At 52.8% G+C, this 24410-nt stretch overlaps 1 protein-coding gene across 1 annotated transcript; it reads left to right on the forward strand.

Moving 5' to 3' along the window:
* The first annotated feature begins 1293 nt into the window (after positions 1–1293).
* Positions 1294–22906, forward strand: HS3ST6 (heparan sulfate-glucosamine 3-sulfotransferase 6). The gene is made up of 2 exons (XM_048961795.1): positions 1294–1661; positions 22144–22906. The coding sequence occupies exons 1-2, from the start codon at positions 1294–1296 to the stop codon at positions 22760–22762; spliced, it is 987 nt and encodes a 328-aa protein (XP_048817752.1). The 3' UTR covers positions 22763–22906.
* The last annotated feature ends 1504 nt before the right edge of the window (positions 22907–24410 follow it).

Below are 24410 nucleotides of genomic sequence, written 5' to 3' on the forward strand. Positions count from 1 at the left end.
CAGCTGTGTCACCATGCAGCCCTACCACTGTACAGCAGTGCCCTGTGTTAGTGGGCAGCTCTGTTACCATTCAACACTGCCCGGCCATTTGGCAGCTGTGCCACCGTGCAGTTGTGCCACTGTGCAGCAGTGCTGCCATCTCACCAGGTATCTTTGTTACCATGCAACACTGCCATTGTGCCACCATGCAGCCATGCAAATGTGCCATCAATAAAGCATCCATTCAGGTGTCTGTGCCACCCTGCAGCTTGTCACCTGTGTCACTGCACAGCTGTGTCACCACGCAGAAGCATCAGTGCTGCGGTATTTGCGCAGCTCTGCACCCTTTGCACTCAGGCCATCATCTCTCTCCCCCCCGTCCCCCCCCAAATCTCTTGGAAGACTCAGCGAATCCAATTATAAAAAGAGCTAATTATATTAATAGGTTAATTAAGACACTGCTGATTTCAGATAGGGCTGGAAGGAAGCCTCAGCGTTTCGAGGCACGTGGCGAGGAGGATTCACAGAGCTTCCCCATGGAGCCCTCAGGACGAGGGGACATGGCCCCACGAGCACCCCCAGGCTTTGTGCCATCCCTGTTGCAGCACCGGGTAGGATTTATCCAGCCCCTCTGATGCAGACAGGTGCTGTGCTGCTTTGGGATAGGGGTTTGCTTGGCTCTTGCTGGGTCCCCCCACACCGATCATTGTGCACATTCGTTTGGAGGTGCAGCGCTCGAACTACCGCCTTGGGGCGGTGTATTTCGCAGGGCGCAGGGAGATCCCACCTCAAACAAGAAATACACGCACACATGAGCCACGTTTCCACACACCGTTAGCCCGCGCAACCTAATTAGCGCTGCCGGCTGCTAATTGCATGCCACGGGACGTGCCAGTTATTTAGGGCTGGACCGCCCCTCCGCCTCCTCCACCTCTCCGGCTGCTGCGCGGCTCCAAACGTTCGAAATGATAAAAAGGAGAAAAAAATAGAATAGCAACCTATGAACCGACGCCTCCCCCGGGATTCCCCCTCCCCCCGCCCGAGGGCGCTGACCCTTGCCCCGGGGTGCCGCGGGGCCGCCCCACGAGTGAGCCCCGTCCCCGGGCGGGTTCGCCCCACTCGTGCCCGCCCCCCTCCGCCCGCGAGTGGGAGCGAGGGCGGCGCGCAGGGAGGGCCGGGCCGGGCCGGGGGGGCGCGGGGAGGGGTCGGGCCGGGGGTGCGGAGCGGAGCGGGGTTCGGCGGCGGGGCCGGGGCCGGGCGGGATGCGCTGCCCGGCGGGGCGGCGGCGGGGGGCTGCGCGGGGAGCGGCCCCCGATGGGATGTAGCGGGCGGCTGCTGGGACCCGTCGGGGGACGGCGCGCCTCGCTACTCCTCACCATGATCCTCTTCTTCACCTACTTCTTCTATTGCCTGCCCGGGCCCTGCGAGCCGCTGCCGCCCGCCTTGCTGCTGCCGCCGCCCGCTGCGCTCCCCGACGGCGCGGCTCCGACGGCAGCGGGCGACGCGGGCCCGGCGTTGGGCGGCGGCAGCCGGCGCTTCCCGCAAGCCATCATCGTGGGCGTGAAGAAGGGCGGGACGCGGGCGCTGCTGGAGTTCCTGCGGGTGCACCCCGGGGTGCGTGCGGTGGGCGCTGAGCCGCATTTCTTCGACAGGTGCTACGAGAAGGGGCTGCGCTGGTACAGGTAACGCCGAGAAGCGCCCGGTCGCGATTCCGTTGCTCGCCATGCCGGGGGTTCCCCGTACCCAAGCGCGGAGCCACGGGGGGTGCGCGGGATGCGGGGCACAGCGACCGTCGGGAACAGCGGTGCTCCCCGGTGCGGTGGCGGCGGCTCCGAGCCCCCCGCACGGCGCGGCGGAGCCGGGCGCTGCACTGGAGTCCCTTTCCGATTCCCTCTAGTCCCGGTGTCCCCGCGGGCAGGTGGCAGAGGGTGGGAAGACCGGGAACAGATACTGTTTTGTTAATTGCTCAGGTTTTGCAATTGTAATCTTTAACATTTGGTTCTCAGCCGCACCGAGATTTCCCCCTCCCAACTTCCTTAAGGGAATACATTATCAGGGTGTATATATTGGGGGATATATTTTTCTCAGTGTCTCATGCGAATAACGGCAGCACAGACCTCAAAAAAGCTGGAGAATCCTGCTTTTTTTTTTTTTTTTTTTTTCCCCTGGGCCTTGGAAAGGAGAACTGGCAGAGTGAGGGGAAGAGCGAAGGAGCATCACTCATGTTTGCTGTATGTTGTGTCAGAGGGCAGAGTTGTACTTACTGAAAGGAGTCGCTCAGTTCTGAGGGTTTCAATGGATTGGAGTTTTTTGAGTGATAAAGCGATCGGAAGAGCAGCTACCGTGCATGTGTTGTCCATTAGCAGCCCAAGTCGTGGCCAACTGCGCCGTGGCCGGGCCAAACCCGTGCGCTGAGCCCCTCGAAGGCAGCAAGAATCCACTCCGGTGTTTTGAAGGGAGTCCAAACTCACAGATTTATAAAGCGCTGCAGCGTTGGCTCAAACCATCTGCAATTAATAAAAGGAGCGGCTCGCCCTGTCCGTCCTTCCCATTTTGGGCTCCCCAAAGCTCACAGCAGTGCTTTTTCTTAACGTTTCTTGATGTACTGGGGGAGGTGGCAGCTCAGCGACTTTAGCCAAAATCATAACCTGTGAAAATCAGCGTGTTTAACGGAAAGTGTGATTTTTAGTGGGAATTTTACCCGCAGAGTTTCAGCTCTGTGAGACCACATCTGGACTGTAAAGTTCTTGCCTTAACGCACCTTCAAACGCAGTGAGTAGCACTTATTTTTATGGCGGCATTAATATCGCTGTGATTTATCGGCTCCCTCCGCAGCTCCATACGTGTCTCTGTGGTGCTCTAGAAATGATAACGACCGTAAGGAATCCTTTGGGGGCCGGGGTTGCGAGGTAGAGCTCTCTTGGCAGAATGGGAGCTTAATGACTGCGAGTGTGCAATTAAAGCAGGGGAAGATGGAGCGCTCTCATATTGCTGGTGAGGCGGCCATGGGATGGACAGCCAGGAGAGCAGTGTGACTGCATCGCAGTTTTGGGCTGCAGCGGTCCGTGCTTGCAAGGAGCCCAACCCGATGTGTGTGCGCTTATGGTTCTGTGTATGGCTATGGGCAGTGGGGATAAATGGAGCAGGGAAGCGTGCAGCGCGCTAGGAAGAAGTTGCATCCTTCCAATTGGGGGCGAGGGGGAAATGAGATGTTTTGCTTTAACTCTGCACGCGTGTTTTCAATCGCATTGCAACCATTTCTCGTAGTTCGCTCTTCTCCCCACCTCTCTTGTTTGGTCTTCTTGCAAGATTTTGTTCTGATGAGGGTGTTTTTTGTTTTGTTTTTCCTCCTGAGAGCCAGACAGAGCTCAGTGCTGAAAGCCGGGGTGTGTTTGGGTGGAGGAAAATAGGAGTTGGACAGCAGCTCAGGTTTTTCCGATGAATATCTCAAAGTGGTGTAAACATTTCTGAAATATTTGAATGTGCTGGGAAACCAAAATTACACCAAGTGCTTCTCATGCCAAGAGATTTGGCCTGGAGGCACCTGTGGGTCCTTGCTTGTCTCAACTCAATGCAAGGAGAGAAGAAAACAGGGGGGGGAACCGTCACAAATATCACTACAGATTGTTTTTCTTTTGCAGTTCAATCCCGTAGGGATTTCGTTGCTCTGTAAGGAGTATCTTCAGTGAGCACTGAGTGGTTCAATAATGTTGGCTGCTGATTTAAGCCATTTACTCTTACTGGAACATTTTATTTCACTGTGAAGTAGCTCAACGTTCCTTTAAAATATTTTCTTTAGCAGTTCTTTTTTCTCTTACGAAGAAAACTTTTGGTAAAAGCAATGCACGTCTCGTGGAATTCCTGGAGTTGCTGTAGGTTTCACTAATTATGGGAAGGTTAAACACCTTCTCCAGGCTGCAGCATAAATTACCTAATGGATAATCCAAGCATGACGTGAAATTGTATCCCAAAGCAAAACACATTTTAATTTTTTTGGCGCTCTGTGCTGCTGTTAGGGTGGGTGAACCCCAATGGAAAGGGAAAGGGATGGCAGTGTCTGCTCCTCTGCCGGCTCCATGCAGCCCTTGTCTGTCCTTCTGCCGAGTGGGAATGTGGGTGAAGGCAGATGTAAGGATGGGATCTGAGATGTTTCCTGGTGATATTTAGAAATTCTCTCCCCTCAGCAGAATCGGCCTTTGGGAGCCTCTCCCTGTGCTGCAGCTCATGCAGTGTTCCCTCGTCTTTGTCCAGCAAAACTTTGTGTCGGCAGCAGCTCTGTCAGCTGCTTTGCTCTGTTGTGTGTTTCCGTGCATGATGTGTGATCTGAGCCATTCTTCCTGTCCCCTCTTGCTGCTTTTTTGCAATATGAAGGAGTTGTACAGCTGGAGAGCTGAGCCCAGCGTGTCTGAGAGCACAACCACGGGCACTGTGCTGTGAGAAACCGCTGCGGGTGGTGGATTCTGTAGGAATTGCAAATAATTCCTTATTTCCTCCTGGTTTGGGGCAGAAGCAATGAATCCACCCATGTGTGAGTGCTGCCAACAGTCAGCAAGCACTCAGCCCCACATGAACAGCAATTGTTGGTGCTGCAGAGCATCCCATAGCCCAAACTCTGGGGCTGAGCTGCGCGGTTCGGTGCCGTTCTGCCTCTTGCTGGGCTGTGGGTCTGCACACTGTGGGGGGAGAGGCCTCTCCATGTGCTTTGCTTGCACTGCTGGGTGTGTGTTGGAGGGCTGTGTGCATTGGGAGTGCGTGTGTGTGCACCCATGGGCCGTGCTTTGCCTCTTGAATCTGATAATGGCATTTGGGATTTCTGAAGGCAGACTTCATCTCGGGACCTCACAGCCTTTGGGCAGCAGCGAAGGGATGTGGCTCCAGCACTGCTGCTTTGACTTCTGCTGCGAGTGCTTCTGGCAGCTGAAGAGTGGAACTCAGGAGATGTTTTGAGGGGGTGTTTGTGCACGTTATGCTATAGAGTGCCTCGATCCATCCGTACAATCACAAGCACCTCTTTGGCACCGTGCTGAGAGCCTATCTGGACTGTGCCATTCCCAGACGCCTTTTAGAAGCCCATGGGTAGTGGGGAACAAGGGAAACCTCGCCAGGAGTTGGGTAGCAATGCACAGAGTGGTTTGGGGATGTTATTTCTACTCCGTGACAGGGCCAATCTGCCCTGTGTAGGGCTGCATTTCCATGCTCAGAGCTGCCCTTGTTTGCCTCTGTGCATCTCAGCTCTCCTTGGGTTCGCTGCTCTGATTCAGTGATTTCTCATTTCCGTTTGTAGCTTTCATTACCAGCACAGAGCCTTTCTGCATCACCTTCCCCTGTGTGTATAAAAATACAGAGGGAAAACACAGGAAAACCGAGGCAATGGTGGTCGCTTTCTAATGGCATTTGAATGTTTTGTTGTATAGGTGCTACTTTAAATGTGTTAGTAGACAGAAAAACGTGTCCGCGTGCACAGGGGCTCGATGTCCCTTTTGTGCATTAGAGCTGGGGCTGAAACACTGCCCCAACAGCTGTGCTCAGAGAATGTGTGTGCACTCCTTGTGATACACGCAGAGCTGGGGCTGCTGCAAACTGCTTTCACGTGGGATTAAAAATAGTTTTTCTGGCTGCGAGGAGGAATTAACATTTGAAAACACTTAGAGCTGCTGGGAAGCAGCATTCTGCCCAGGATCTGCCCTGTGTTGGCCACTCTGTCCCTGTCCCCGCTCCCCCCAGTGCTCCTAGGTGCTGCTCTGACCCTTTGCAGATCCCTGTGCTGCGTCTGCCACGTCCCCGTGGTGCTGCACAGATCAGGTCTGAGGGAATGTTGGAGCTGTGCTGGTGTTGGCTGTGGTGTTCGGATGGAGGCTGTGAGCTGTGGAGCAGAACGAGCCCCGCTCCTCCTAACGGAGGAATTCTTTCAGTGTCGCTGTCTCTGCTCAGTAAATGGTGGTGTTATCTGTCTGCTGTGCAGCGGGGTGTGCAGAAGTAACAGGAGTTTCTAAAGGATTTAAAGTATGCTGCTGTCCCAGACTGCTGCAATAAATACATGGTGCACCTAGAAAGCCTGGAGCTGCTTTAAAAATGACTATGAATCGATACAATTGAAAATGCTCTGTTCACACCCTTCTTGTGCTCCCTGGTTCCGCTTTTGCAGCCTCAGGGGTTGGGAATTCAGGCGTAGGAGCATCGAGTCACAGAACCATTCAGGCTGGAAAAGCCCTTTCATATCCCCACTCCGTCTGACTGTGCCCACCGACCACATCCCTCAGTGCCACATCTCTGTGGTTCTCAAACTCCTCCAGGGACGGTGACCCCACCACCTCCATGGGCAGCAGTTCCAGCACCCAGCAGCTCTTTCAGAGAAGAAATCGTTCCTGATATTCAACCTGAACCTCCCCTCGCACTGATAAAGGCAATGAATGGGAACAGGTGTCTGGATGCTGAATAGCAGAGTTCAGCATCAAGTACCTTGTGTTGTGCTGCACCGAGACCAGCTCAGCACCACGGGTGTTTCTTAAAGGCATTCTGTCCTTTTTTGGGGTTATTTTATTTTCAGATGCAGACAGTAGCAGGAGATGGAAAAGGCCAATGGGTTCAGGGTGCTTTCATGCAAGGAGAGACCATTACTTAGAGGTGTTCAAAGCTTATTTATAAAGCAGTAATTACCATCCCCAGAGATGGAAGTGGGCAGCTCGCATGGGGTGGAGGAGGGAGTTACAATGGTTAATTGGCAAATATGCTTAAAAGCTTCTTCCTGACCTTTTAAAAAACTTTTCAGTGACACCGGCTCCGGTGGAGATTGAAAACCTGCCTAATGAAAGGCCAGCTCTAATACCAGGACTTAGCTCCAAATGGCTTTTCAAAGGGCTTTGGAAATCTGCCTGCTTACAAAGCTGCTGCGGATGCTGCTGCTCCCGATCCCACAGCGAGGGCTGGGTGGGACAGCGGGGCTCAGTGCCATGGATGGGAGCCGGGGCAGCCTGAGCTGGTGGGGGGCAGCCAGCCTACAGCAGAGGTTGGAACCAGAAGGGCTTTAAAGTCCCTTCCAACCTAACCGTGCTGCAATGGTCCTATGAACAGTTGCTCACATTTTGCCCAGGACCATCCTCATAAAAAAACAACAAAAAAAAAGCAGCTGATTTAATTTGGCCTCTTTCTCCCTCCTGGTGGAGACAGCTCGCAGATCACAGGGCTCTAAGTGTCTTCAGAATTATTCATGCATCTTTTAAGTGAGTCGATCTTGATCTGAAGAGTTGTTTGAAATGCAAATGGTGAATATTGCAGTCAATCAGGGCCACTGCTGTCACTGGGGCACAGGCAGCGTGCCCAGTCTGAGCGTGCACACAGGCTGTGTGTGTCTGAGCCCGCAGAGCGCTGTTTGCAGAGTAATGGCTGTGCAAGAAATCTGGGCTCTGCCACCTGTGAGATGCTACAGAGCCACAGAGCACATTCATCGCTGCTCCAGCATGTGTGGGTGCTACAAATTGCCCAAAGCAGCAATGCACCACGTGCTCTGACCAACACCGTCTGTGCTTGAAATGCAGAGCAAAATATTTGCAGTTGGTTTCTTGTGAGCAATTGCACAAAACTCTTGCTGCTGGGCTGATTGCGGAGGGATTTTGCCCATCACATCGTGCTCTGCACGAAGCATTGTGGCCCAGGAATGGCCCAATAGGGAGCAAACTGTGCTGCTCCCATAGCACTGTGGCATAAGGGATGCTGGCCCTCAGAAGGGCTGTAAGTTTTAACACACACATTGATTACAAGCAGCAGAGAATTACATTAATACAGTCACTTGTCAGTGAGGTCTTACTAGTAATCTCTGCTCATTAGGCTGGGGAGCATAGGGACGTGACCTTGCTGGGCGTCCTTGCTGGGGAAGGACTGAATGCTCTGCCATTGATTTATAGCTCAACCCCTGAGCAGCACGTGGCTGTGTGCCTGCACTGACACCACTGTGCACTTAGGGCTGCACAGGAGAGTTTGTGTTGGAGAATTTGGGATCTTGTACCCTTTGGGCTGTTCCAGCTGGTGAACTGGCAGCTGCCATCAGCAGGCACTGCACAGGAGGCAGTGGGCACTGATGGATGGGAGCACACAGGGAATGTGATGAGTCCTGTCCCCAGGGCTGGAGCTTGGCTCTGCCTTCTGGCTGTGTGTGTGGTGCTGGGGGAGCATACTTCCCAGCTGCTCCAGAGCTGCTGGCCTCTCACAGCACAGGCCTGGGGGAGCAGGACCCACTGCTCTTGGTACAGGTCCAATGCAGCCTCTAAAGCAAACTGCAGCCCAGTGAGGTGGTGGCTGGCTGGAAGTTGGGGCAGTCCCTTTTCCCTGCTATAACCGAATGCAGTGCTGCTGCCGTGGTGCCAGGTGCCTCTTCTTGCTACTTTGTGCATGATGTGAAAAGGCTGAAATGCGTCTCCCATGCATCCCACTGTGCTGCACTGCAGCAGACTGGGGTCAGGAGCACACCCCTTGCTGCTGGCATTTGTTGATAGCTGCCAAGGCTCCAGCAGTGCAGCTGGGTGCTATCAGTGCCACCCCTCAAGTGACAGCTCTGTGGGGCTGCTGCATGATTGGCAGCAATTGGGAGTGGTCATTCTTCACCAAGAGCATGGACTGCTTTTATATTGCAGAAAGTCATGTTCCTAAGCCACGAGGAAAAATGTCAAGGGGCCGCTGCCAAGTATTTGGAGCTCGGAATTGAGGTTTTGTTGAGGGAAGGGATTGTCTGTCTCTATGAAAGCCTGTTTGGGGCAGAAAGGGGGCTGGATGTCCGCCCTGTGGTGTCACAGCCCTAGCATGACAACCTGCACCCGCTGGAAAAGGGGACGTGCATGGTGCAGAGCAGCCAGCACCATGGGCTGGGTGGGTGTTCTGCATCCAGCTGAGCTCAGCCGGGGTCTGCGGATGGGGTTCAGCCTTGTTTTATTGAGGGGCTGTGTGGAGAGATGTTTGTGAAGCAGCACTTTGCATCAGTGGGATTTTGGAAGCTCGGATCTGGTTGTGCGTGCTGTATGTTGGATGGAGGACCGTGAGAGGTGGCTTTGTTGGGGTTGCCCTGTTCCCATCGGCCCAGTTTTGAGGCAGAAAGAGAAAGACAGCTTTGTTGGGCCTGATCCTATCTGTACTAAGCATTAATATTCCTCTGCTTCAAACTGTGAGAGCCTGATGTATTCATGGGCTGAACCAGGGTGGAGGTGCACACTCACACAGTCTTTCCTTTTCCGTGGGGTTTGGGGAGGACCTTAAGGCTGAGGCTCTCACGTGCCGTGTTCCCTGAAGTGCTGTGAGGGACGGAGCAGAACAACTTTAAAGACCAAGGAAAACTGTTGCCACTTCAAAACCAGCCTGGGAATTGATGCCAGGACTCCAACAGACCGATGCTCCTTTATTCTCCTGTTAATTAATTCCTTTGCCTCCAGTGAATTTCCATCTTTTATTTCTGCGGCAATCAAAGGGCTGCGAGCATTGCGGCTCACATTAGGAACAGACCCATCCGACCTTTTTTCATCTCCCCATATCAGTTACGTGTCTCTTCCTCGCGCTGCCACACTGCATCTGAAGCACATATGCCAGGAGATGGCTCGGAGGAGAGGTGGGGCACACACAGCCCGTGGCTGGAGCTGGCTCCCAGCAGCTCCGTGTGGCAGTGGAGGGTCCAGATAAGCTCGCTTACATGCACGAATGAGCAATTGCGTGGTCACCTGAGAAGTGCCTGATGATTTATGGTGTTATTAAAAGGTGATGGGAAGTGGAGAAAAGAAGTGCAACATCTGCATGGAAACCCCCGGCACTGACCCTCACACCCCAGATACCAACATATTAAATATCCCAACAGGCGTTTAAGCCTGCAGATGGCTTTGACAGAGATCCCTGCACATCTGGTAACACTTGGCCTGATACCCAAGGCACTGGACAGTGTGTAATTAAACGTAATTCACTCCTGGCCCTGCTGGGGACTTGAGGAGTGCAGTTCCTGCTGAAGGGAGGCTGTGGAGGAGCCTTGTGGAAGGGGAATGTGCAGCCAGGGTGGTGTGGGGTGTCCTCTGAGGATGTGCTGGTGGGGGGCACTGAGCCCGTAACAGGGGGTGGGGATTGGGGTGTGGGGGTCCCTTCTAACCCAATTGTTGAATGGCAGTGACTGAGGCTCCCAGCAGCCTGCGTGGATCTGCTGCACTGGGCAGGCTGCTGGGTCTGCTTTTGCCCTCCAAAGGCTGTGGAGGAGCAGGGCTGTACTCCTGGCTCTGGTGGTGGGAGCCTGTGCTGCTGGGCATCCTGGCTTTGGCACAAGTGTGCTGGGGTCACCTGAAAGAGGACACTGTGGGAGGATTTTTCCCACACCTTGGTCCTGTACTTTCCCACTGGGAGATCTCTGCTCCCAGACCCAGCAGTACTGCTGGTGTCAGGATGATGTTGCTTTCCATCAATGGGGTTCCCAACTCAAAATGGCGCCTCAGCCCACCACAGCTGCCTTGTTTTGTGCAAACACCGATTTTTAGGTACAAATGGGAGAAATCCATTAGTGGAAGTGGCTGAAATGGGCACGTTCACTTGTTGGGAGCCTGTGCTGTATGGAACTCGCCAAGCTGCAAAGGGGCAGAGCGGAGGATGCATGTGTTTGCAGAGAGCAGGGGAGAGCTGGCGGCTGCGGGGATAAAAGCAACACATGTCTGATTGAATAAATGGAGAAATGCAGGCCAGATGGCTGGGAATGAGAAGAACCATTTAATAATTTCTGAACTCCTCGCTCTCTGGAGCAAGATTACGGGCACTTGCGATGTTTTCCTCTCGGCTCAATTTGCCTCCTGTGTTGGCTGCATTACTTCTGGCTTCACGTAGAGCTCTTCATATTGCTTGTGACCTTCAGAGAACCAGGACTCTAGGATTTCCCTTCCAACTCTTAAGGATTCTATGATTCCAACACCATGAGGTGCCGTAATAAGATGGGTAATGCTGAGCATGCAGCACTGAGCCCAGGCGCAGAGACGAGGAGCTGTGCAGGGATGGAAGCAGTGCTGGGGTCGGGAGGGGACCCAACACATCCCCACAAGGTATTCCTCCTCATGGTGCTGAGCTCACTTTGTACCAGAAGAACTTATTTCAGCCCCTGGAACAGCACCGTGCTGCTCCCACTGCAGGTGGGAAAAACTGGATTCTTTGGGGGTTCTGTGTTAAATAGAATAACAATAAAGTCATAGCATCCCAGGAGAATAAAGGCATGCAGGAGTAAAACCGCCATTCCAAAAGCTGGAAACACCAAGTGTTGAAAAATAACGCGGTATTTGGGATCGCTTCTTTTCCTCACACGATGGGAGGGAGAAAAACAAATTGCGTGTAAACTCTGCTTCAATGAGAAGGAACAAATTTGAGTTCATTCTTTTCCGCCTAGCACAGCTCCATTCAGCATTTTGAAGTCAGGGGATTTGGGGAGCTGGAGGGAGCGGCGCTGCTTTTTGGTGCTGTGTACAAACGGGCTGTGGGGCTTCGGAAGCTGTTTCTGATTAGTATCTTTTCTTTTGACAACTTTTTTTTTTTCCTTCTTGAAAAGAAAGGAAAGGGGTTTTTGTAACACGGTTGGACTGGAGATGGGGGAAAATCTGTTTAAAATATGCAGGGACCTGAAAGAAAATCTTGAGTGAATAATAAGTTTAACTGACCTTAAAATATCCCATTGCCATGAGGGATTTGAGAGTAACACTTCAAATGGATTTTTGATGAGGGCTCTCCGGGCTGTGGGGAATTGAGCGTTTTACCCAACGCCTTCTCCTATCTGAATTTTCATGCTGACTGGGAAAAGCCACGCTGAAATGCCTAAAGAAGGTTTTGTCTTGTTTTGTTTTCCTTCAGAGCTACTGACACACAGGGAAAAGCCATTCGCTGTAAGCTGACTCTTTGGATTTTCATTTCTTTTACCCAGTGCTAAGTTCAGGATGGGTTCTGCCAGGACCTTGCTGTGCCCTGTGGACATCACAGGACCAAGCATCTCCTCGTGCTGGTCACCCAACCCCAGTTCTGTGCATGGGGCTGCTGCCCCAGTCCTCCAGCAGCATCATCCTTCTTGTGTCTCTCTGCCCATCCCTCTCTCCCTGCAACCTTGTGGGGTTTTCATTCCACATGGCCTTGGTTCTACGCAGCCCCAGGCTCTGCATCCCACACAGATGAAGGGATGGAGCTGTTTGTGTTGCCACAGGCTCCCACCCACCACCCCCCAGGTATGGCAGTGCCTGGCTCAGGGGTCGGTACCGAGGCCAGCCCTGTGGAATATCTTTATTGATGATCTGGATGAGAGGATTGGGTGCACCCTCAGTAAGTGTGCAGATGACACCAAATTGGGGAGGGAAGTATTGATCTGCCTGAGGGTAGGGAGGCCCTACAGATGGATCTGGATAGGATCAGTGGGTTGAGGCCAATGAAATGAGTTTCAACAAAGCCAAGTGCCAGGTCCTGTGCTTTGGTCACAATAACCCTGTGCATTGCTACAGGCATGGAGCAGAATGCCTGAGAGCTGTGTGGAGGTAAAGGCTGAAGGCTGTCTTGGGTGTGCATGATGGCACATCATAACGTGGGAGCAAAGAATGCAGGCTTGGGATTCCTGCTGCACTGGAGCTTCTCCCCAAAGCCTTCTGGGTTGGGAAGAAATGCCTTTCTTTATGCTGTGCCTAGGGGTGAGGTGGTCCTGCTCCATCCCTGCTTGTCATGGAGATGTGCAAACTTCCTGGGTCTGATCCTTGTCCTCCATTCAATCTGGCTGGAATGGGGCGGTGGGATCAGAGGATTCTGGGGGAAACCCAGCAGACAGACGGGCGGGCAGGCAGACAGACCGTGTGATTGCTTAAGCCACATTTCCTTAGGAAGCCGGGCTAAAAATAATAAAAATCCAGTCCTTTCCCACAAACAGCTCTGGTAGCCACAAACTGATGCTTTTCCAGTGCAGAAATGCTTTGTATGAGAATTCCCAGTGGTTCCCAGTGATGGGAGGACGTGGGGCTGCTGCTCTGGGGCTGACGGATACCCCAGATCTCAGCCTGGGGGCAGCCCCTGGGGCTGCAGGTGGTCCAGGCTTGGGGGGGGCAGTGCTGGATAACCCTTCCTATGTCCGATCAAAATCATTATGGTCCCTTTAGAGTGAGAGAAACAGCTTTTGGTGTGCTCTGCCCACGTCCTGCTGCTCGATGGGGGATTTCCTGCAGCTGGGGAGCAGCTGGGGTTGAGCGCCAGGTGAGAAGGTGTCCTCTGCAGCCACCCCAGATTGACTCTATGAGGGTCTCTGAGGCTTCTCCATGGAGGAAGCGATTGTAAGTGCACAGGGGAGATTGTTGAGATCAACCCCACAGATGCTGAGCAGGTTGCTCTTGCTGCAGAGTGCAATGGGGTGCTGTGGGTACGGGGGCACAGAGCCATCCCCACATTACTGCTGCACTCAGGGGCGAAACTTGCCTGTGCTCCGTGCCAGGAAATGGGGCTTTTTCTGATAGTAAAAAAAGAGCTAAATTTGTTTCCCATCTTCCCCCAGGCTGTAATACAAATTTGACACAGATGGGGAATTTTTTTTTTTTTCTTTTGGTGGAAAATCGGATACATTTTCCATCTCAACAAGAGCTTTTCCGTGGCAGCGTGACAGCATGCTGCCTGAGAACAGCCCCGAGCTGCCCGTGCTGGAGTTTTGTCGCTAACAGAGGCAGGGAGGGAAGCAGCTCCCAGAGCCTGAACTGTTGTGAGCCCAGCACAGGTGTCATGGGCTTTGCAGAGCTGGGGTCCGGCTGTGTGCAGGGAAAATGACTATTTGGGGAGGGGTTAGCTCTAATCTTCCCTTGTTGCACTCCAAAAACAGGGCCAGAAGCTCCAGCTTGCAGCACTGATGCCCTTGTAATAAATGCAGAGGATGCAGCTGATGGTGATTGACTGCTTGAGGTGTTGACATTGCTGGGGCATGCAGGCATGGGGCTGCTGTCCTCTGCATCCCTGTTCCTATACATCCCTGTCCCCCACAGATCCCAGTCCCCAAACATCCCTGTTCCTCACATCCCTGTCCCTGCAGAAGAGATGGGGTCTGATGGCAGATGGTGTCAGGGCACGCGGTCCCCATATGAGGGTATGCTCACTGACAAGGTGGGGCTGCAGATGGGTTGAGAAGATGGATTTGGGTGCAGTGTCAATGAGCATCACCTTCCGAAATGCCTTTGTGGCTCTGGCCAAGAGAGCTCGAAGCTGTCATGGGGAAATGTTGTGATGGATCCCAAAGGCTCTGCTGCAGCTCTCAGGTCTGGCTGCAGTCCATGGGTGAGGATTGATGGATGCTTTCTTAGGTAGAAAGGAGACAGTTCTGGATGCATTTCAGAAGGGCTCGTGGTTAGCTTGAACTTGTAGCTTTGACCAGTGCTCGTCTTGTTTTGTCTTTCTTTCTTTTTTTTTCTGGTCTTTTTTTTCTTTTTGCCATCCCCACTCCACCCTCTGTGTTATAAATTCAATAAAGGCAGCTTTGTCCCTTAGCCAAATCTGACAGATTTTCTGCACTAGATTAGCTATCCTGCCTCTGGACCCCACTCATGTTTCACAGAGTGGTTTCACTCTGAGGAAGAGAACATCCGACCGCACTGCCTCGCTGCTCCCTGATAAGGGGGATGCAGATAAGGGTGGATACAGATAGAGGGGATGCAGATAGCAGGGGTGGATAACAGGGGCAGATAACAGAGGTACAGTGGCTGTTTCTGTGTGTATCAGACCACAGGGTCACACAGTCAGTCTGAAATGCGTTCACTGCATTCTAACATCGACTCGGTGATTTCAGAGAACCACAGAGCGGTTTGAGTTGGAAGGAAAGTTGAGTTGGATGGCCTCTGAAAGCCATCAGGTCCCACTCCCTGCACTGAGCAGGGACACCCACAGCTCCATCAGTGCTCAGAGCCCCGTCCAGACTGACCGTGTGTGTGTGCAGGGATGGGACACCTCCATCTCTCTGGGCACCCTGTGCCATTCCTCATTGCCCCTTGACTAAGCTTCTATTCATCCTTCTCAGTGCCCACCTGAGGCTACGGGGCGCTGGGCAGCCCCATGCTGACATCAAATAAACGTGAAGGCAAAGCACATTGACTCACAGCTCTGGGGACTTGTCCCAGTGCCTCGTCAGCATCTGTGGATCAAAGCAAGCAGCTGGCAGCACAGCGGCCACTTGAAGGTCTCTCTCTGGCACACACGTGAATTTCTCCTTTCTTCCTCCCCCCTGCACTCCCACACCTGTGGCAGTACTGGGACCAGGTCCTTGCACTGCTGTGGGATGGATTTTGAAGGTTTTGCCCTTCCATCAGCTCAGTGAGGCTCAGTGCGTGCTTTCTTTCATCTGCTCAGGATCCCTGTTTTGGCAGAAATTCCCCTTTCTGTTGAAGATTTCCTGGCAGGAGCTGGAGCATGAGCAAGCTTCATGTGGGAGACAGGAGCCTTGCAACCTTAAGGTTGAGATAAACAAGATTTAGAGTTTATTTACTTCCTGTGCTCTTCTGAGACTATGTAAGAAGCCAAGAAGTGTCAGCTCAGTGCTGCAAGAGGGCGTTTAGTCAAAAATACTATTTGCAGTCATAGATGTCAGGCGTTCTTGGTGGCCACAAAAGATGAGATGTGTGGTTTGGGGAGAGCTCTGTTAAGCAGCTGATTCCGCTGAAAGGTGCAGCAATCTGCTGGATTACCCTCTGCTGTGGTGGCAGCAAGATTTACTGCTGTGCAAAGATTACCAGCCCTGCCGCAAGCAGCAGATTTCTTCCTTTTCCGCTATCCAAGGAAGGAAGCTTTTCATTCAACTCCTGCTGCTTGTGCCCAGAAGTGGTGCTTCCCCACTTGGGTCAAATCTTAGAACTCTGAAGGGAAAAGAATAATGCAGGCAGTGCCCTGTTTTACCCCATCTCTTCCCACAGGGCTGATCTCAGCCTGGTGTGAGCTTGCATGTAGCCGCTCTTGGCACTGGTGCTGAGCACCCAACAGCATTGGTGCTGCATGAGCTCCATGCTGGGACAACACCGTGCAAGATGGGGGAAAGCCCACACCTGAGCTCTGTGCTCCCTGTCCCTGGCAGGAAACTGAGTGAAAGCATCATTTTGTGCCGTTAGTGAGTTTGCAAATCCTTCAGTCGTGCCCCAAACTGGGGCGCGTGGAAGGGTTTGGTTTTGTTATATTTCATTCCCCTGCAAGGGAGGAGAGCTGCGGCGGGGCTGGGCAGCTAACCCCTTTAATTGTGTGCAATGAAGGCTGACAGCGGCGAGGCTCAGCCTTTAAAAGGGGTACTGAACCTTTAATTCCTGAATAAATCATCTCCAGTCTGTTGCTCCTTCATCTGCAAGCTGTTTGGGCGCGGGGACGTATTCACTGCGGGAAGGGTCATTTGGAGATCAGAGCCCTCGGCTGACCCGTGTGGCAGGCAGGACACCTGCTGCAGGCCGTCCCTGTGCCCTGGGCTGGGAATCAAAGGGGCACTGGGGAGCAGCAGCTGAGCAGGGCTCTAATTGCTGTGCTTCGTCACAGAGGGATGGCAAAGCTGCGTCCTGCCCAGGCTGCTCAGACCCTGCTTGGCACCAATGCTACCTGCCTGCTCCTTCTGGGTTTTTTTGAGGATTTGTGGTACCGTTTCTTTTCTCAGCTGTAAATCCGGGCTCAGCTGCTTTTATGCCAGTGGCTGATCAAAGGGCATCTTTGCTCACTGCAGGTGGAACGCTGCGCTTCTCCGGTTGTGGTGTTTACGGTTATGCTGCCCAAGGTGGCTCATCAGTGTCCCCACGTGGCATCATCTGTTGGAATTGTTTCCACTCTTTACTCTGCAGTGCTCATCCATTACATTACCCTTGGGTGGACACTGGAGGTAGCAGCTGTTGCCATGGGCTTTGGGGTGCTGTACTTCTGCAGCCCTGGGTGATGGTCTCTAAGATGACAGAGGCCCCAGGCGTGGCTTTGTGCTTGGCCGGGAGCCCTGCGCTGCCAACGAGGACCTTCCCACACCTGGTGGAAGCAGAGGGGTGGTGTGACCCCACCTGGCTTGCAAATGGAAATGGGTGCACAGAGCAGAGCCCCAACAGCACCACAAGATCTTGAAGTTCCAGTCTCATTCCTCTATACCAGGCCTCCCTGTGCATGTGTGCAGACAAGTGTGTGTGTGTGCAAGCCAGTGTGTGTGTTCCAGGGCAGCCATGCAGCACCCCTGCACTGATCAGCCTCTTTCTCCAGCACTGAGCTCCCATTGTATCTGCTTTCTGCTCTCCATAACGGTATGTGTTGGGTGGATTCATCAGTAACCCTTTGGCCTTAATGACCCCATTGGAATAACCATGGAAGGACACCACAATCAGTCACATACCTTCAGGGCCGTGAGCTGCCCATAACTGAGATCTCTGGCCATAAACATGAGCATGGGCTTGAAGCAAATGATGCAGGGGCTGCAGCTGTGCCATGGTGATGGGGGAGCATCCCTTTTCTCTGCTAACCATCAGGATTTGGGGCACACAGAGGGCTGGGTGGCTCTGTACACAATAAGGACTTTGGTTCCCAAAATGGTTTTCCAAATGGCACGGTTCTTATCGGGGATGAATAACTGGGTGTCAGATGACACGTAAAAGCAGCCAGTTCATTAGAAATGCTAATGCTGTCTCCAGCTTCTCCCCTTTCCATCACTCCACATCCCCTAGAATATGATGCTCAATAGGTTGGGAAGCCAAACCCAACATTCCCCAGCTCCTGGCCCTGCACTGAGCCCCTCCTGGTGCACAGGCTGGGTTGAAGCCCCAGAAGAGACTCCATCCCAGGGCTGGGAGAGGTCTGGAGGCACTGAGGATGCTGGGGGCTGCTCCCTGCAGCTGGGAGTGGGGCAAACCTCCAGGCTGCTTCATGTATCAAACAGTAATTATGTGCAAAGGGCGTGGGGGTGCAAAGGAGCATTAATAAATTATCTCCCTTGTTGTTAATTGACATGGCTTTGGTCGCTGAGCTGAGGGCTTGGCTCCCCTTCCAGGCCCATCCTGGCCTCATTACCACCTCCATTACCATATTCAGGTTTCCCTGCTTAAAGCCAATTAGCTCATGGCCGGGCCTGATTGGGAAGCTGCGGCCTCATTTGCACATTTTTGAATCAGTGAAAGAATCAAAAAATAATGGAGCAGGCAGGAAGGGAAAGCGCCGCAGGGCTCAGTGTGCACTGAGGGCTACGAGGGGCGAAGGGGATGGCGTGGGGATGGCACGGTAATGAGCAGCCAAAGAGACCATGGCCTTAATTTGCTCCCGGGCGGTTTGCTGGGGTTCAACAGATGCTCCAGGGGGAGGTGATGGAAGGGCCTGGGGTTGTGGTTTTCTTCTTGTGTCCCCCACCCCACTTTGGAGACAGAGTGGCTGTCTCCATCCATGCCGTTAGCCGTGGTGCGCTCAGGGATGCACTGTTGGGTCCGTATCCAGTGTCCCATCCCCTCACTGCCTTCTGGCCCCATTCCCTAGCAGAGGTGCTGCTATCTTCGCTATCTGAAAGTTTTCCTCTCCGGTTCCAGTTTAACAACTTCATAGCTGCTGCTGCTGCCACAAAGGCCTCCTTGTCACCGCCGGGTGAGATAAGCCTTGGTGCGATTCATATGTAGATCCGGGTGGTACCGGAGAGGAGAAATCTGCGGAGATCTGCCCCAAGCCCTCTCCCTTCTCTGGTTCCAAACTGTTTTACATCTGCACAAAAAGGTCCCGGCCCCCATTGAGCCTTGGGGCTGTCACTGTGCCATCAGGGAGATCCGGTGTCACCGTGCCGGACGCAGCTCCATGCCCACGCTGGGATGGAATGTGACACCATTCTGCGGGTCCTGCTGGGTTAGTCCCGAAATCACCGTTCCCCTTTATGGCTGACTGTCTTGAAAGCGTCGTTGGTGCAGCATCAAGCTGCCAGCCGTGTCAGCTCGGGCAGAAATCCCTGTGCCTTTCACTTGCTTCTGTCACTGCCTTATGTCAGCGGTCATTTTTTAATAATTCTTAATAATTTTTTAATAATTTTAACAATAATGAAGGGGTTGTTTTTTTCCCCTTTTCCAGGTGTGGTTTTACCTCTTTTCCTTTTCTAGTGCTGGTGACAACACAGAACCCAGTCCAACTGCTCCCATCACCAGCACTGTGCATTATCGGGTCCGGGACCGTTGTGAGTGTGCCTGGCACAGGCTGGGCCTTGGGAGGACGCTGCCAGCATCGCCCGTGGGAGCTCTGGGCTGGAGCCTCCCTTATCGCCATGCAGGCACATCCGTTATGTTACACTCAGCCCATCCCTGGGATGGATTCTCCTCCGTCTCCAGCAAACCAATCGCAGAGCCCAGGAATCCTGAACCAATTAACCCCACTTTTTGAAGTCTGCTTTGATTACCTGCCCGCTCTGACTGTTAATCTGTGTTTAAAGCAGCTTTCTGCGTTTTTATCAGGGTTGTAATTCATTGCGCCTCGCTACCTCAACAGAGGAGATCATTAATCATTGTGAGGGCCCCTGGGAGCACAGCCTTAATCTGCCATTTCCCATTGCCTATAGGAGGGTGGGCCTGGAGGTGTCCGGCAGCACTCGGTTGACAGATCCAAGGGCACAGTTCTGAGAGGAGACCCTCAGTGACTGATCACCCGCGTGGTGCAGTGGGAGCTGCCTTGGGGGGAGATGCTCACAGCTCCACGTGTTGAACATCTCCATGTAGGAAATCCCATTGCCCACGCTGTGGATACGTGGCACCTGGGGAGATGGTCAGTGGGGGTGAGTTGGGATTGGGCTTGGTGACCTTAGCCATCTTTTCCATGGGGCACCCAGAGTAATGATTCTGTGATTCTATGACGTGTACCTGTGGGCAGTGCTTGGCATACTCGATGTGTTCTCTTAGTAAAAATTAACTGTATATTCCATTAAAGTTTCCAGTGCTTTTTCTAAGGTGGAGCATAACAGGTCCATTGATTTCTGATTTAAGTCAGGTCTGTAGGTGGAGGGGGGTTATCAATAATTAACTGGAGTAATTTAGGGAGAAGTCTTAGGGAGCTAATGGAAATGCAGAGTAACACAGTTGTCTTGCAAGGAGTGGGAATCTGTGGGACAGAGCTGAGTGGAAGGTGTGTGCTGCTGCCTTAACATGGACTTTAAATTTTACTTTAATTACATTTTTTGTTAAGCATAGGAGAGAGTGGCTGGCTCTAATTATAGCTGGGACTGCTCCTGCATGCATGCAACCATGGATGGCAGGATGTGTGTGGGCTCTGGCAGTGCTGGCTGTCAATCACCCAGATAGGGGATAAAGCAGCTTTTGGAAGATACTTCCATGCAAGCTTGGCTTGGGGCATCCAGAATGGCATCATTCCTCATGGTCACCATGTCAGGGTAGGGGGGACCCAGCTGCCCACCCTTTTTCAGTGTACTTGGTACCTCAGTGTGCACTGAGAGCTCTGGACAGGGCTGTATATTTTTTCCTAGAAATAACCCTAATCCTTGGGTTACAGGAGCAGCATGTGTTGGCACTGAAAATCTGGTGGCTTTAAATGATTTAGTGATTTTTTTTCTCAAAAACTTGCCTTCCTTTGACTTTTCTGTGGTCATCCAGGTGAAAGCTTGGCAGAACTTCAGCTTGGGTCAAAACAACACCAGTTTGTAGAGAACAGACCAAGAGAAGCAGAATTTCGGCTTCATGTTGGCTCTCCAGGAGCTTGGATGATGTCATCCCAAATGTTGCACAATGAACATTTTGTTGTACGTTGAGGACAGGGTCTGATTTAGGTCCCACGTGCGCCGTGAGGCATCTGAGGGAAGTGCTGGGAGCAGTGCTGCATTCCCAGAGGGGAGGACTGGCCCGTGTGGGCTCAGGGGTGTACAAGGGATGGGATGGGCAGGAGCTGTGCTGGAGGTGTCTGTCCCCATCATCCCCCAGCTTGCTGAGAAGTGGCATTGTGGGGTTGGCTTTGGGATGCGTTTAGGGTTACAACTACAGGAGATGTGACAACCTGCTGCCAGGAGCCCCTCCATCCAGCTGTGCCAGCTGTGCCTGCCCCTGCTGATGGGGCTGGGGATAAGAAGTGGCTCTGTGAGTGCTGTCACTGTCCAAACAAAGCCAACAAAATACAGCCACAAGTGGCTTTGCCTCTCATTTGGGGGAGGGAGTAATGTGGGGCCCAGCGTTGCTCGCAAATGCTTTTAATAAAGTGTTCTTTCCTGCGTCCAGAGGAAAAAAACCCCAAACCTCAAGCCTTTTCCCATTACATAAGGAACAGATGCTGCTGGGCAGAGCCCTGGTGTGCTGACAGCGTGGTCAGGACTGAGCCATTGGCATCCGCAGGGCAGTGCTGGCCCCAGTGTGCCCACAGGACATCATCCATTACTCCTGGCCATGGTTGGTATTCAGGACTGGGTAGCTCAGTGTCAGGAGGTGTATGTGGGTGTATGTGGGCATTCCGGAGGCATGCCAGCACCCACACAGTGCACACCATGTTGGTTTCCATCTATGAAATAGTGCACACCTGCAGGGTTTGTACTCTTCTAGGAATGATGCTGGGTGGGAGCAATGACTGTGATCATGTATCTGTATGTGTAGGTGGACACACAGTTCTTGTTTCAGAAGAACCTACTGGAGTGATTCAGTCATTGCCCACGGTACTAAGTCAGTCTCTGGAAGCGTCCCATCCCACCCCATCCCTTCCCATCCCATCCTCCTTCTTCATCAAGATGGCCAGAAGGGACACGCTCAGCCCCAAGTGGAAGGAGACGTGGAGGAGTTGGGAAGGCACCCATACTGCTGTAGGGCACCATGCCCCACTCCCTTCCCAATCCAGCCCCAGCTCTCTCAGCCCAAAGGGTGACATGCCTGGGTAATTTCTCCAGTAATTAACGCCTCATTAAAGTGCACAGAGGAACAATCTCCCTAGTGAGTTTTACACAGCATAATGCCTGGGTCCTGAGAGGTTTCCTGCCCCTTTTTTTTTTAAAGGGAACTGTCTTTTTCTGGCCTTAACTGCTTGCTCTCTGGAGGCAGAGGAGGTTGAACCTGATGGGCACCTGCATTGTGGTTGGGTCAGGTTTGAGGGGAAAGTTAACTGTCCCTATGACCAGGGCTGGGAACTGGGGCTGCTCCAGGCTCTGAGAAGGTGAGGTGGGAACTGATGGAGTGCAGTAGGGTCACATCCACCATCCCTGACCGTGTTGTGTTCTCTCCCCAGGAGCTTGATGCCACGGACACTAGAGGGGCAGATCACAATGGAGAAGACCCCCAGCTACTTTGTCACCAAGGAGGCTCCGCGGCGCATCTACAACATGTCACGGGACACCAAGCTGATCGTGGTGGTGCGCAACCCCGTCACCCGCGCCATCTCGGACTACACGCAGACGCTTTCCAAAAACCCCACCATCCCCAGCTTCCAAGACTTGGCCTTCAAAAACATCAGCACGGGACTGATTGACACGAGCTGGAGCGCAGTCAGGATCGGGATCTACGCCAAGCACCTGGACAACTGGCTGCAGTACTTCCCCCTCTCCAAATTCCTCTTTGTCAGCGGAGAGAGGCTGGTCAGTGACCCGGCTGGGGAGATGGGCCGCGTCCAGGACTTCCTGGGTCTCAAGAGGGTGGTGACGGACAAACATTTCTATTTCAACCAGACAAAGGGCTTTCCCTGCCTGAAGAAGCCGGAGGGCAGCAGCAAGCCCCGCTGCCTTGGCAAGTCCAAGGGGCGGCCGCACCCCAAGATCGAGGGGCAGGTGGTGCAGCGCCTGCAGGAGTTCTACAGACCCTTCAACATGAAGTTTTACCAGATGACGGGACAGGACTTTGGCTGGGACTGAATGGGGCCACCGGCAGCCTCCTCCCTCTGTTCTAATTTATATCGGACCTTTTCCGGCGAGAAATGGACCCTTCCAGAGTAGAGAGAAATATTTAAGAAATAAAACCACAGATGACCCCTCCCTCCCCTTCCTCCCCTGACCAGATTAAATATTCTTCCATATAAATCTTGCTGATCTGTATTAACCGTGGCCGTGCTGGTGACAAGTGCATGGGTGTGATTGCGTGCTACCCAACATGAGCGCTGGGAGCCAGCCTGGCCCCGTGATGCCCACGCTGGGTCTGTATTTGGGGCAGGCCTTGGCTGCAGTTGGCCAGGCAGCAAAACCCAGAGCACGGAGCGTTTTGTGCAGGCTGGGAATTGTCTGAAGGAATTTCCTCATTGAGAAAAACGATTGATGGTGGTGGTTTGGAATAAGTGCCGGATCTGGGGATGAGGAGAGGGAGCTGCGTATCACATACCTTCCTTTGAGTAACCCAGATGATGAAGCAGGGCATTTCTCACCCTTAGGATAGAAATCCCTGCTTCCACAAATTCACCAAAGCAGAGCAAACAAAAGCTCCAATCTCTGACCTTTGGGTTCAGTCATCTCAATAGATCCTCACATCTGCAGTCATAGAGAACCATCACGGAGGCTGCAGAAATTAGTTTAATCTGAATTAACTACTCTTCCCTTAATTAAAGATGGGGAAACATTTAATTAACCTTTAATATCTTACTAGTGACTTGCATTTGTCTTTTTAATGAGCTAATTATGTGTTTTCAAGGGCCCTGGGGCATCACATTGCTTGCAAATATGCTTTGGCTGTGGTTTCTTCCACTACAGTGCATCCCAGCGCTGACCATTCTGCCACGCATGCTGTAGAACTGCTCAGCACCACTGCTGTGGATGGGTGGGTACCACTTGTCCTGGAGGTGATGCATATGATGGGTACCACTTGTCCTGAGGGAGATGGATTGGGTGGGTACTATTTGTCCTGTAATGCACAGAAGGCAGAGGAACCTTTCTTCACTCTTGGACACCGGCACTTTTCCCTTTGCTCCACTCAGCTCTCCCCTCTCGCTTGTCCCAGCTCTGGGACATCCTCTGTGTCCCCTCCAGGAGATACATTTTCTGTACCAATGAGTGGAGCTGGGGCTGGCAGTTGGCAGGTTGGCACTTAGGCTCATCGAGTGGATGCTGGGACAAATGACGTGAGCAGGACAAACGTGATGTGGGAGCTCAACGCAGCATTTACCCATTCCTATAGGCACCGTTGGCTGTCCTGGCTGTCTGTCCATCCTTGTGAGCATCCATGAGCTGAAGATGCCCGGGTGCCACACGTGAGCTTTATGGGTTTAAAGCCATAGGAGGAATCAAGGCTGTTTTAGAGGACTGGAAACAGGAGATGAAATGGTGCTGGTGCTGCTGTGGTGGCACTCAGAGCTGCGCAATGGACCATGCTTCGCCGCTCGCGGTTTTGTTTCCAGCCACGACATTCGACCAAATTATTCTCCGCCAAGAGCTTTAAAGTTTCCCAAGTGCCTGTGAAAGCCTGGAAACGCTGATAGTGATCCTATTTCCCAGCTGAGTGACTGCATTCAGCCCGAGCCGTATTCATATGCAAAACTCTCAGGGTCCCGGCTCCAAGGATGGGGTCTGTCTGCCC

This window comes from Lagopus muta, chromosome 15 (genome assembly GCF_023343835.1).
Source record: "Lagopus muta isolate bLagMut1 chromosome 15, bLagMut1 primary, whole genome shotgun sequence".
Classification (NCBI taxonomy): Eukaryota; Metazoa; Chordata; class Aves; order Galliformes; family Phasianidae; genus Lagopus; species Lagopus muta.

Excerpts from the sequence above, each read along its gene's own strand:
- HS3ST6 (XM_048961795.1), top strand. The coding sequence starts at position 1,294 with ATGGGATGTAGCGGGCGGCTGCTGGGACCCGTCGGGGGACGGCGCGCC. Across the intron at positions 1,662-22,143 it reads AAGGGGCTGCGCTGGTACAG|GAGCTTGATGCCACGGACAC; the intron begins GTAACGCCGAGA and ends TTCTCTCCCCAG.